We start from the raw sequence: 12630 nt of genomic DNA on the forward strand, positions 1-12630 counted from the left end.
TAGGTGCCACCTCATTTGTTAATGGGGCGACTGAGGCTGTGAGAGGGAAGTACCTAGTTCAGGCCCATTAGCCCAGAGAGTGGTAGAACCTGATTTAGAACCCAGGCCATGTGAGGCCATTATAGGACAGTACAAATGCAGGCCTCTTTGACACATTCCTCTTACCACCAGCCTGGTCTACCCCACTGGGGCTGCCAATAGCCCACATGGTATCTTAGTGTGAAATAGTAAAAGGCATGGGAGTCCCCCTTCCTCAAGGCATTTTACCACCATCTGCTAGAAAGTTTGGATAAACACACAATTCTGTGATGTCTACACTGGCAATGATGGACTGATGGTGATATCTATACTTGGAACCTATGTGTGGTTTCATTTTTCACTACACAATCACCTGTGTAGACTAAACATGGTAGCCCTGTCTTTTTCCCCTTCTCAGAGGTAATCTGTTGTGACACTTTATGGATTCTTCTCAACCTTTATACTAATAGATACTTTTAAAAGCTATACATTGAGAATGTGTAAATCATTTTATGTGGTCTTCTAAGAAAAATATAATTGACATCACAGTGGATGTATTACTCTGCAATGTGTTTATTTCACACAAAAAAAAATGTGTTTATTTCACTTATGAGTGTTTGAACTCTGTCTTGCTGAGCCATATAGATCTAGTCTCTCCTTCAACAGGACCTGTGACAGGACCCCAGGTCCCATTCCCCCACCCCTGCTTGAACCAAGAGCATCTACTCACTTCTCTATTTTATATCCTGGCATTTGGCACAAACAGGGTGTGGGCCCTGCAGTGGATAGTCCAAGTCTCTGCCCTCCCATCTCTGAGGCTCTGGGACCTGAGGTTCCTCCAGCAGAGTCCCAGATGTGAGTGCAGCAGGGATGAGAGGTATAGCAGTCCCCCCAACCCCTACACCTACCTGATGGTGACATCAGCCTGTAACCCGTACAGCTTCTGCTCTAGGGCCTTCCGGAAGGACATCAGTGTATGCTCTGGGGCCAGCTGGGCAGGAAGGGAGAGCCAACATTTAGCTGATGTACACCTCCCCGGCCAATGAGAACCTGTGTCGGGAGGCTAGAGTAGGCCTGGTGCTAGTTCCCACTCCTCCAGGCAGTGGTTGTGGGACCCTGGGCACCCACGCAGATTCTCTGAGGCTCAGTTTCCTCATCTGTTAGATCATGCCTGCCTCAGAGGTTTTTTTGAGGGGAGGAGGCAGGGGTGGTTAGTGTTGACCTATAGAAATGTGGGGGGTGTGAGGGCTTTTATATAGTCCTCTGCCTTGTGGCAGTCTTGGGCTGGGGCTTTTTCCTCGTGGTTATACCCTAGGTCCAGGGGGAAATCCCAGAGGGAGAGGAGAGGGTACTCAGGATGGCAGAGTTTCCACAGGGTTCCTGGTTTTCTCATCTATACAGACATGACAAGACCACCCCCCAGATTGTTACGTGGGTTAAAAGCCCCCAACATAAGTGCTTAATAAATGACTACTAATATCATAGCATATACATCAAAAGATCCTGGTTCTAGCCCTGGCCCTTCCATTAACTAGCTTTGTGACCACCAGTGCATCTGCTTCCCCATTTTCCCCTTGGGGGTGCATACTCCGTGTTCTCTGGATTCACTGGGTCCTTCCAGTTGGGAGAGTGGGAGTTCCAAGTCTCCCTCCCTAGTTGTCTGGTCTGAGGACCCTGTCATACCCCTTGTCACCACTGGGGGTCACTACCACACCAAGGATTGGGCTAGGACTCTGCACAGTGTGGGCTGGAAGAGGAAGGACTCCTGGCAGTGAAAGGATGGGCTGCAAGGGGTTCCTGTGGCTGATCTCATTCCCACCGAGACATGCTCATGCCCATCTTCTCTCCCTCTGGTCTTGCCGCTCCCACGTGTAACACATTCCCACAGCAAGGGCCATGGGGCTGAGAAGGAACAATTCTACTTCCCACTCACCTCACCTCTGCACCTTGGTTTCTTTAGCTTAAAATGGGCTAATGTTATCAAGCTCACAGGTAAGATAAGAGACATCCTTTCTTCCTCTTTCCCTGGGGCAGAGCAGCTTTGGAGGACGTGGCTCCCTTCTCTCAGTCTTGTGGGCTGTGTGAGGCCTCACCCAGAGGCAGAATAGGGTCACAGAGGCATTAGAGACAGGCTTGGACTCTGGAGCTCCTGCCCGTCTCGCCTCTACATGGTCCACACACCCAGGCCTCTCACAAGTGCCAGAGCTCCCTCGTGGGCTGAGGCTGCAGAAGGTGGACTGTGGGTAGATACAAAGGAGCATGGCAGGGGCTACAAAGACCCCTGGTGGGTGAGGCTTTGTAAACTCAGGTCTCTCAGGGGGTAGGTGCCGACCTCCTGGAGAGAGAGACATGGAAACCTGGGCCTCCCTGGCCAGCCTTGGGACTCCAGGAGGGCTCTAAGAAGCAGGCAGGATTTCAGGGTGAATTCTTAATCCCTGCTTGCCTCAGGCCTAAGCCCAAGTGGGGTTCTTTTGTCAAGGAGTGTGTATATGAGGGGCAGTTGTCACAAACTCAGGTGGGCAGGCCACTGTAGTTAAAAGTTCCAACGCTGGAGTTAGTCTGACCAAGTAATAAAGAGGAAACACACAGGTGCACCCACATAGGAACCATACACCCAAGGGCACACAGACACCATCTTGAAGACAGCAGTGTGCACTTGGGCTCATCACACACAGATGTGTGGATCCAGAGCCAATGATATACAATGATATGTATTAGTGTAGACACCGATACACGTGCATGCACAGTGAGACACTTGGCTGTGTCAGACACTCGTGCCAGCCCCTCAACAGCCACTGCAAGGACGTAATCACCCAGATGCATGATGTGGGAGATTCTCCAGGACAAATGACTCAGTTTCTTTGACAAATAAACAGCATATGGAAAAAGGGGAGGGGGACTGCTATAAACTAAAAGATAACTTGGAAGACATGTCAGCCAGATGCACCATGTGGACCCCATTTGGAGCCGGATTTTTAACAGCTCAACTGCAAAAAAAGTATTTTGAGACAACAAAGGAAAACTGAACATAGATTCAGTATTAGATAATTTTAAACAATTATTATTAATTTGGTTGGGTGTAACAGCAGCATTGAGTTGTCATTATGTTAAAAAAAAAAAAAGTCCTTATGGATTAGAGATACATCCTGAAGGATGTATGGGCAAAATGATACGATGTCTGGGATTTGCTTTAAAATATTACAGCAGAGGGGTGCCTGGCTGGCTCAGTCTATGGAGCATATAGCTCTTTTTTCCTTTTTTAAGATTTTATTTATTTATTTTTGAGAGAGGGAGAGAGAGCGAACACACGCGCATGCACACTTGCACACACACACACACAAGAGCAGGGAGAGGGGCAGAGGAAGAAGAAGAGGGAGAGAATCCCAAGCAGACTCCATGCCAGGCACAGCGCTTGATCCCACAGCCCATGAGATCATGACCTGAGCCAAAAGCAAGAGTCTGATGTCCAACTGACTGAGCCCCAGGCAGTTGGGGCATGTAGCTCTCGATCTCAGGGTCATGAGTTCAAACAATGTTGGGTATAAAGATTGCTTACATAATACATTTTCTTAAAAATCTTAAAATAGGGATGCCTGGGTGGTGCAATCGGTTGAACATCTGACTCTTGGTTTCAGGTCAGGTGGTGATCCCTGAGGTTGTGGGATTGAGCCCTGCATCTGGCTCTGCACTGGGTACGGTATCTGCTTGGGATTCTCTCTCCTTCTCCCTTTGCTCCTCCTGCTTGTGCTCAAAATACTCTAAAATAAGTAAATCTTAAAAAAAATATATTGAAAATAGCAGAAAAAAAGTAGGGAGACAGATGAAATAAGAATGGCAAGAGTACTGATAAATGTTGAAGGTGGTCTTGGAGTCTTTGTACTGTTTTTCATTCTATGATTCCTTATACCATTCTTAACACCTCCCACAAATATTAGAGATTTTTCCTACTAAAAAAATTATCTATGCTGGGGCCACTGGCTCCTTCCCAGCTGAGGGAGCAGGTGGGAGTGGGTAATCTGGGTCATGGACAGAGGAGGTGCTATAATCTTGGGCCCCCGCCCACCTGCAGAGGCTATGCTTCTATGTTATGCTCATGATAGTTTGCAGCATAAGGCACAGAGGCGATTGGTGACCCACCCCACCAAGACACACAGGCAACATGGGGCAAAACTGGACTCCAAATCCAGATCTCTGACTCCATAGCCATGGCCCTTCCATCTGCTTTCCTCCAGGAGGTGCTGGGACCAGCAAAGGGTATGTTGGGAGGGCCCCAGGGTGCAGCTAGGGAACAAGTGTCTGTGTCTTATCTAGTAAATGGGCACAGTAACACCCACCACAGGCAGCAGGGAAGAACCTAAGAGTGATTCACAGCCCCATAAGACTCAACTACCTCCTTTTAAAAGTTACTTTGTCAGGTGCCTTGACTACCCTGAAATTCAGTGATACCATGGAACTCTCAATCACTGGAAAAAAAAAAAAAAAAAAAAAAAAAAAAATGCTCACGGAGTCTTCGAGTGCCCCCTGGGGGTGGAAAGTGGTACTGCCTCTGTTCAGAATCACACATTCCAGGTGCTTCTGGAGAAGGAACCCCTGGTCCAGAGGAGGGAGAGGGCCTGCCCCAGAAAGCAGAAATGTATACCTATTCCTTTCTGTGCACTAGGCCCATAACCAGGCACTTCACACGTGCTAAGGCCTGCTTCGCATCGGCCAGCAGGGCAGACGCTCTGGTTATCTAGGACAAGGGAACCGGCAGAGCAGATAGGGATCAGTCCAGGCTCCCACAGCTGACAAAAGGCCGAGGAAGAAGGCTCTGAAGCCATCCTCTCAAGAAGAAGGCCTACTGTGGGGTCACAGGGCTCTGACTTTGACTTCTTCCTCTCTCCAGGTGAACCCCGTGAACACCACTACCTTCCCTTTAGCCATGGGCTCTGAGCTGCACCTGTCCCTTTAGTGCCAACCCCCCCCCCCCCCCACCACCAGCCCTGAATGTGTTTCTGCTGCCTCTGGCAACCCAGGGACCTGCTGTCCTCCCCACACCTGGCACCTCTCTCACCTCACCCAGCTCTGCTGGGTCTGGCCCCAGCCTGAAGCCCTCCTGCATCTTCCCTCAGGATAAAAGTTAAATCTTTTTAGTAAGATACCTTCAGGGCTCTTCAGGATTCAGTCCATCTAAGATCACTGCTATTACTACATTACACGTACATTCCTTTCCCCACAAGTTCCTCTCTACAAGGAGATGGTTCTTGGCCTGTCTTCCCCAGAATGGTAGCCCCACTCTGCTCCTTTAGGACCCTCAGGGGGCACTCACCATAGGGGCTCCGCGGTGGCCAATGAGGGCAGGCTTGGGGCCCAGGTCCTTTTTCTCCATGATGCAGGGAGAGGAGATGGTGAGAGGGGCCAGGTAGAAGGCAAACACCACGGCAAAGAAGATACAGAGAATGGCCATCTGGGAGGCTGCAGACACCGACTGTGAGTGAGGCTGCCTGGGGAGCTATTTGGCTCCCACAAGGCCCACCCATGAACCCTGGGCAGGTTGGAGGTGAGGGGGGTGGGCAGAAAAATCCACCTGTCAGGACCCAGATACCGAGGTGACCCTGCTCCACAGGCAGCCCCCATTCTTGCTGGGATGGCGAGCTTGACTTCTAACACACACAGACAGGCAGAGGAGGGAACACTCGGGGCTGACCAAGGTTGCAGCCCTAGGTGGAACTTGTCGTCCACTCTGAACCAGAACCCCTGCACTGAGAGTGACACCTTATCCCCAGGCTCCCTAGGTGATGTTCATGTGAGGGCAGGGCAAGCTGGTTTTGGTACTCAGAAGGCAGTCATACTTACAGGACCGTTCTGCACGGGCGAACTGTCCGGCCACGATCCAGGAGAGCGCAGTGATGGCAGCTAGGGCCCCCACATGCAGGAATGGTGCCGTGCCCTGGTGTGTGGGAAGGGGCAAGAGGGACCATTGGCTCCCAGCTATGCCCAGACTCTATCTGTGGGTCAGGCAACTCTATCTCCATTTTTCAGTGGAGGAAACTCTGGGTGCAGAAACCCTGAGCCGTAGCCTAGCCCCCTCCCTGCTCTGACTTGCTGTGTGGCCTAGGCCACTCCCTGCCTCCTCTGGGCCTTTGGAGAGACATAAGTGATAAAAAGGGACTGCCTTGTTTGGAAGGTCCCAAGGAAGGAGCTGCCCATAACCCCCCTCACCAACCCCACCGTCCCCCCTCACTGCCCCCCACTACCCCTTCACCACCCCTCACCATCCCCACTCACTGCCCCCCACTACCCCCTCACCACCCCTCACCATCCCTCACTGTCCTCCCTCACTACCCCCCATTACCCCCTAACTACCCCCCACCATCCCCCACCATCTCTTACCGCCCCCCCCACACTCACCTGCAGGGAGATCAGCAGTACCTCCCACTCGTCCTTCCACAGCTGGGCCACTGCTGACATGGCCACCACTGTGGACACCAGGATGACCACCAGCCCCATCTGGAAGGGGAAGTATCCCCCAACAGAGGGTCAGAGCCAGTGTGCCTGGACAGCCTGAGCATCCCCAGTGTGTGTGTGTGTGGGGGGGGGGGGGCAGGCAGTGGGAGAGCCTGAGAGGTCACAGAGAGGAATGGAGAGTGCAAGAGAAACCCACAGAGCAGGGAGGCACGACTATAAGGGAGCCATAAGTGACAGAGGCAGGAGAAGGCAGGGGGACCTCAAGAGAATATGGAAGGGAGGCTGGAGAGGAGAGAAGATGGGAGGCAGCTGGCGGGGAGGTGAGGCACAGCCCAGGGTTCAGCCCCACTGAGGGTGTGAGAAGACACTCGGCCAGTGGGACCTCTGCCGGCCCCAGCCTGTCACGTCCAAGGCCTCTCCTGGCACTGCCAGCACCCCTTGGGGTGAAGGGTGACTTGTCCAGACCATGGGGGCAGGAGGCTGAGAAGCCGGGTCCCCTGCAAGAGCTGATACCCCCTGGGGGGTATCAAGCAGACGTGAGGCAGGGTTCTGCCCCCAACCCCCTGCCCGGCCCCACCGCCAAGGCTTGCTCCCAGCCCCGGCCTCTGAGCTTCCAGCTTCTGTGTTGGTGGGGGCTGCCCTCTGAGCTGCCTCCCGGAGAAGGTGAGGAGCATAACCCTGAGGGAAGAGGAGACAACCTCCACAGGTCAGCGAGCTCTGCGGACAGATGGGATCTGAAACATCTCCTGCAATGCAAGATGCTTCCCCAAACCAAGTGAAGCCTGGTTTCTGACTACTCGGCCCCCAGCCCCCCTCTCAGTCCAGCCACTTTCCCCCCACTGCCAAGCCTGGCAACTTAAAGCTCAGGTCACACCTCTACCTCCAACCCCCCACCCCCATAATCAGCCCATAGCGCCACCATGGCCTGCCCTGCTGCTGCTGCAAGCTCTCCCCACTGCCCCCACCCCTTCCTGCAGTGCCTTTTCTGGAGGCAGCAGCCTCCAGCTTCTGAGAGCCCTCCACTAACAGAAGGAGCTTGGATGGTAAGGGCAGAGACAGTGGTTGATCCATCTTTGTTCCCTGCCAGGCAGGGAAGATTCATTCCTGCCTGGGATTAAGTTTTCCTTTGGAGGTTTGTCATTCCAGCCCATCAGCCCAGAAACAAATGTTCCAATAAGAAACAGTAATAAGGCTGAGACGAGTAGGGGCCTTTATGGGCTGTAACATACTGGCCCGGGGGAAGCGGGTAAGGGAGAGGCAGGTACACAGAGGGCCCATGTGCCCGGGGCCAGGGGAGGGATGTCCTGTTTTCCTCATGTTTTTTCTTGTCATGTCCCAGGTGAGGTCATTATCACCTTGGGTTTACAGATGGGGAAACTGGTGGGCATAAGGGTTTGCTTGCCCTGTAGCTTTGAGGGGGCAGATCCAGAAACAAACTCCATCCTGCCTGTCTCAGGGGTCGTGCTCTTTCTGGGCTTTCATGCTGCAGTAGACGGGGAGGCCAAGGAGTGTGCTCACCGTCCCTGAGAATCCCCCCCCCCAATACCCAGGCTCCCTGCCCCTCTGCTGCCCCTTCAGGCAGGCCCTGGGCGCTGCCAATGTCTCTGAAGGGTTGTTTCCGCAGTATTCCTACATTTAACTGATAGTGAAAAGACTGATTTCCCATAATCCTAATGCAATTAAAATTTTTATTCTCTCTGAGTTTTGCAGTTGCTGTCCTGGCAACCATTATGCTCAGCAGCCTTACTGCAGTGTTCAGTGTCTGTGAGATCCACATCCCCCCCAATGTCTCCTTAAGCTATGATAACTGCACCGATTTCCAACAACGTGACCATTGTCCCTTGAATCTGACTGGAAAGGATAAAGCCCACCCAGAAGGCCAGTGATGGCTCACTATCCTGCTCTGAAAGTGGTCCTTGGTTTCCTGTGCAGGTGGGATTGTGGTTTGAGAGGACAGCGGGAGGGACGGAGGACACAGGCAAAATATCCGTGCAGTGAGCCTGGCCTGCATGCTGGTGCCTGAGAGGAGTGGGAAGCCAGCCTTGCAAAAGTGCAGCAGGTGGCTGGAATCTGGGTTCTGTGATCCAAATGGCAGATGTCTGGCCAAGGTTCGGGGCTGCACCAGTCCCATCCTTCAGTTAAATTTCAGCTTTGTGGCCTAATTTGAAGGGCTAGCCCCTCGAAGCAGCTCTCCTGATCTGTGCAATGGGAAGAGCAACTGCCCCCTGAAAGGGGTTTGGGGATACGGCGGAGAAAGCAAGTGTTGTGCTCATAAGCACAGGGGTTGGCAACAAAATAGTAAATGCAAATGCTTACTAAATGTTAGTGGTATAATTTGAACAAGTGGGCATAATACCAAATGAACAAGATTTTTATTTTATTTTTATTTTTTTAAGATTTTATTTATTCATTCATGAGACAGAGAAGGAGAGAGAGGCGCAGACACAGGCAGAGGGAAAAGCAGGCTCCGTGCAGGAGCCTGACGTGGGACTCGATCCGGGTCTCCAAGACCACGCCCCAGGCTGAAGGCGGCGCTAAACCGCTGAGCCACCCGGGCTGCCCGAACAAGATTTTTACAAGGAGTAAACGAAATACCGTGTGGAAAGCGTCTGACACACACAGTAGGCGCCCAGGACATGATGGCCACGGCTACTGTGATGAGCATCACCTAGCAGGAGTGTACCTTCCCGAGCTGCAGCTGGAGGAAGAGAGACCAGATGCCAGGAAGAACTGGGGAGCCTGGGCTGGTTGTTTGGAGGGCAGTCTGAATTCATAGGGAGCGCTGATGCAGGGAATGTGATAGGATGGCCTCCAGGGGCATTGCTGGGGCCTGGGCTGAGGGCAGAAGCACAGGCCCTGCCCCAGCACACAGTAACTGATGGGTGTGACTGTGCCCAGTCCTCCTCCCTGGGCTGCAGCTTGGGTCACTGACAGACACCTCCTCTAGGCAGGCCCTGGGCTGGGCGCTGCTGCCACTGTGGCAGAGGCCTCAGACAAGGCCACAGATTGGGGCAGTGGAGTGTGATCAGTGCCAGGACGAGGAACAGCCTGGGGAGGTAGGAGCTGTAATCAAAGCCCCTCATGGCAGTGACGTCTGAGCTGATTCTGGAGTGCTGCGTGGGGCAGGAAGGGGGGCATCTCAGGGAAGGGATCTCCTGTTTACTGGAAAGTCCCAAGTACACTTCAACCTTCTCATCCTCTGGGCCTTTGCCTGGACTTGTCTCCTGTTTCTGGGAAACAAGCTTTGAGAGGACTGGGGAGGAAGGGGAAGGTCCCCAAGTGGACACCCAGATCTGCTCACAGTACCCTGCCTGCCCCAAATGGCTCCTGTTCTGGACCATCCTAGGCCTCTTTGTTCTGCAGCCTGCCCCTAATCAGGACCCCGGGAAACCAGAGACTCTCAAAATAAAGATAATGATTAAAACATAAAACTGTAGTACGTAAATCAGTACAATACTGGGCATGAGACCGGAGAGATAAGTGGAAGTAAATAAAAACCTCAGAAACAGATCCTTTTTTTTTTTTTTTTAAGTAGGCTCCATGCCCAAAGTGGAGCCAAATGTGGGGCCTGAACGCATAACCCTGAGATCAAGACCTGAGCTGAGATCAGGAGTCAGGTGCTTAACTGACTAAGCCATGCAGGTGCCCCCAGATCTATGTATATTTTAAAAATTAGTCTAATATAAAAGTGTCATCTCAAATTAGAGGGAAAGAATGGATTACTGAACAGAGTCGAGTCAGGACCTAGGAAGCCATCTAAAAAAGAAGAAAAATCACACGATACCCTCAAATAACTTCCAGAAAGATAAAATAAGTAAATGTTAAAAAAAAAAAAAAAGTAGAAACCTACAGTTACCAAGTGATACCAACATAGAAATTTTTTATAACCTTGGAGTGGGAAAGACTTTTCTAAGGCTGACACAAAACCCAGGAGACATAAAAGAGATGACACATTCACATCCTGAAGAATAAAAAAGTTCCTATGGCAAAAATACAAGCCCAGTTGAAAGATGAATTGGGAAGAATTATTTGCAGTTCAGTGGTCAAAGGGCTGAATTTTCTGAATCCATAAAGCACTCCTACAAATTAGTAAGCAAAAAGCAAATCCCACCGCAAAAAAAGGGGCAAAAGAGATGAAGAGCCAGTTTACAGAAAAGGAAACTAAGTGACATGACTTCTAGCATGTGGAAAATGCTGAATCTAAGTCATCGAGAGAGAAATGTACAGTAAACTACTGGCAGCATCATCCTCACCCATCAGACTGGCCAAAGTCAAGAAATCTGGGAATGCTTTACAGCAAGGGTGTTTTCTAAGCCCAGACTGCAGGGCATGTGTCGCTGGCCCTGGGCCAGAAGGCCGAGTGGCAAGAACTAGTGAGAGTGCACACTCTTGACCACACACTTCCCTGCCCAGCTCACTGCCACACTATATGGGCGAGGAAGTGAGAACTCTGGGATCCGGGGCAGGCGCATCAGCCTGGAATGAGGGACGGGGTGGGGGAGGCGGGGTACAGGAGCCAGGAGTGGACACCCGTGGGGACACTCTCCACGCAAGGAGCTCTGGTTTTGCCAAGGTGCAGAAGATACTTTTTTAAATATTTTTTTTTTATTGGGCACCTGGGTGGCTCAGTGGTTGAGTGTCTGCCTTTGGCTCAGGTTGTGATCCCGGGGTCCTGTGACTGAGTCCTGCATTGGGCTCCTTGCAGGAACCCTCTTCTCTCTCTGCCTGTGTCTCTGCTTCTGTGTCTCTCATGAATAAATAAATAAAATCTTTTTAAAAAAATGATCAACAAGATAAAAAAAAGATTTTTAAGAATTTATTTGAGAGAGCAAGCTAGCAAAAGAGAGCAGGGGCAGGGAGGAGAAGGAAAAGCAGATTCCCTGTGAGCACCAAGCCCCACTTAGGGCTCTGTCCTGTACACTGAGATCATGACCTGAACTGAAGGCAGACACTTAACCTAACCTACTGAGCCAGCCAGGTGCCCCCCAAGGTGCAGAAGACAGGGAGCAGGCTAGTACTTGTGTCAAGGGAGGAGGAAAAAGGAAATGTATTTGCCTATTTGCACATAGAGTACCTCTAGAAAGGTAGTAGGGAGATTCACACTGCATAACTTTTTCGTACCTTTTAAATTTTGAACTGTGTCAGTGTATTAGATGGTCAAAATTTGGTTTAAAACAAAAAAAGATAGGATTCTTTAGAATCTTAGGATCGAGTGATAGAATCTTTGAAGCAGAAGAGTAGAATTTCCAGTCCCTGCTTGAATCTTCCGACCCCCAGGTACTCCCTCCATCCTGGTGCAGCAGGGCCAGCTGTGGATCAGCTCGGCCTGCAAAGCCCCTCCTCGTGCTGAGATCTCATGGGAGGGCATGGAGGGGAGAGGAAGGCAGGACTGGCACCCCAGGAGCTGGCCCTGGGGCACATGAAGGCATCTGATCCTCCCAGACCTAGGGGACGACTCCCTGTACTGATCTGCTACCCAGGCTGGCTTCATGCCTCTGGAGGCCTCTCCACCAGGATCAAGGAAGTGTGACCTGACCTGCTGAGAACCAGGCATGAGCCAGAAGAGGTAACCACAGTGGGTGCCAGCCCCACCTGGGGTGCCAGCTAATGCAGTTCTTTCAAGTGTCAGCTGCCCAGTCGGGAGAAGAAAGAGCCCCATGAGGGGGCCTTCAGAAGCCTGGAGGAGACTTCAAGATAGTGTGACAAGCAGGAGGAAGGGGGAAGGCTGCTGGCTGGCCTTCACTCCTCTCAGACTCAAGTTACCAGGATCTGACTCCCCCATGCCTGACTTCAGAGGCCCCCTGGATGCCCCCTGGCACCTGCCACTCCACACAGCCTAGCTTCTTGCCCTGTCCTCCTCCTGGTTCCTGCTCCATGTCCGCCTTCTAGCAGGAAGTGAGCCCCTCCCCTTGTCACTCTGCACCCCTCTGAGTGACTTCTGAAGGGCTTCTGAACTTATCTTCCCCTTCTTTTAGGAGGGGGGTGGGTGAGCCACGTTCTGGTAAAAAGAGACACCTAGGCTCCCTCTGCGCCCCACATGCTCCGGGGAAGGAGGGGCTCTCATGGTCGGCTTTGTGCCACACCCCATGCCAGCTGAGGCCTCAGGAAGGGCAGGCATTGGCCACATGCATTCACATGTGTGCAATGAGTGGCCTGAGCACTAAG

At 51.8% G+C, this 12630-nt stretch overlaps 1 protein-coding gene across 5 annotated transcripts in view; it reads right to left on the reverse strand.

The window, feature by feature from the left end:
* GDPD5 (glycerophosphodiester phosphodiesterase domain containing 5) overlaps positions 1 to 12630 on the reverse strand; it is an 86266-nt gene that overhangs the window by 10279 nt on the left and 63357 nt on the right. For all 5 annotated transcript variants that reach the window (XM_072794662.1, XM_072794663.1, XM_072794661.1 and 2 more), the window contains 4 exons: positions 6409 to 6507; positions 5854 to 5947; positions 5327 to 5472; positions 927 to 1009 (listed from right to left, as the gene is read on the reverse strand). In XM_072794662.1, the coding sequence (XP_072650763.1) occupies positions 927 to 1009; positions 5327 to 5472; positions 5854 to 5947; positions 6409 to 6507 (422 nt within the window). The remainder of the gene's footprint in view (positions 1 to 926; positions 1010 to 5326; positions 5473 to 5853; positions 5948 to 6408; positions 6508 to 12630) is intronic.

This window comes from Canis lupus, chromosome 23 (genome assembly GCF_048164855.1).
Source record: "Canis lupus baileyi chromosome 23, mCanLup2.hap1, whole genome shotgun sequence".
NCBI classification, from domain to species: Eukaryota; Metazoa; Chordata; class Mammalia; order Carnivora; family Canidae; genus Canis; species Canis lupus.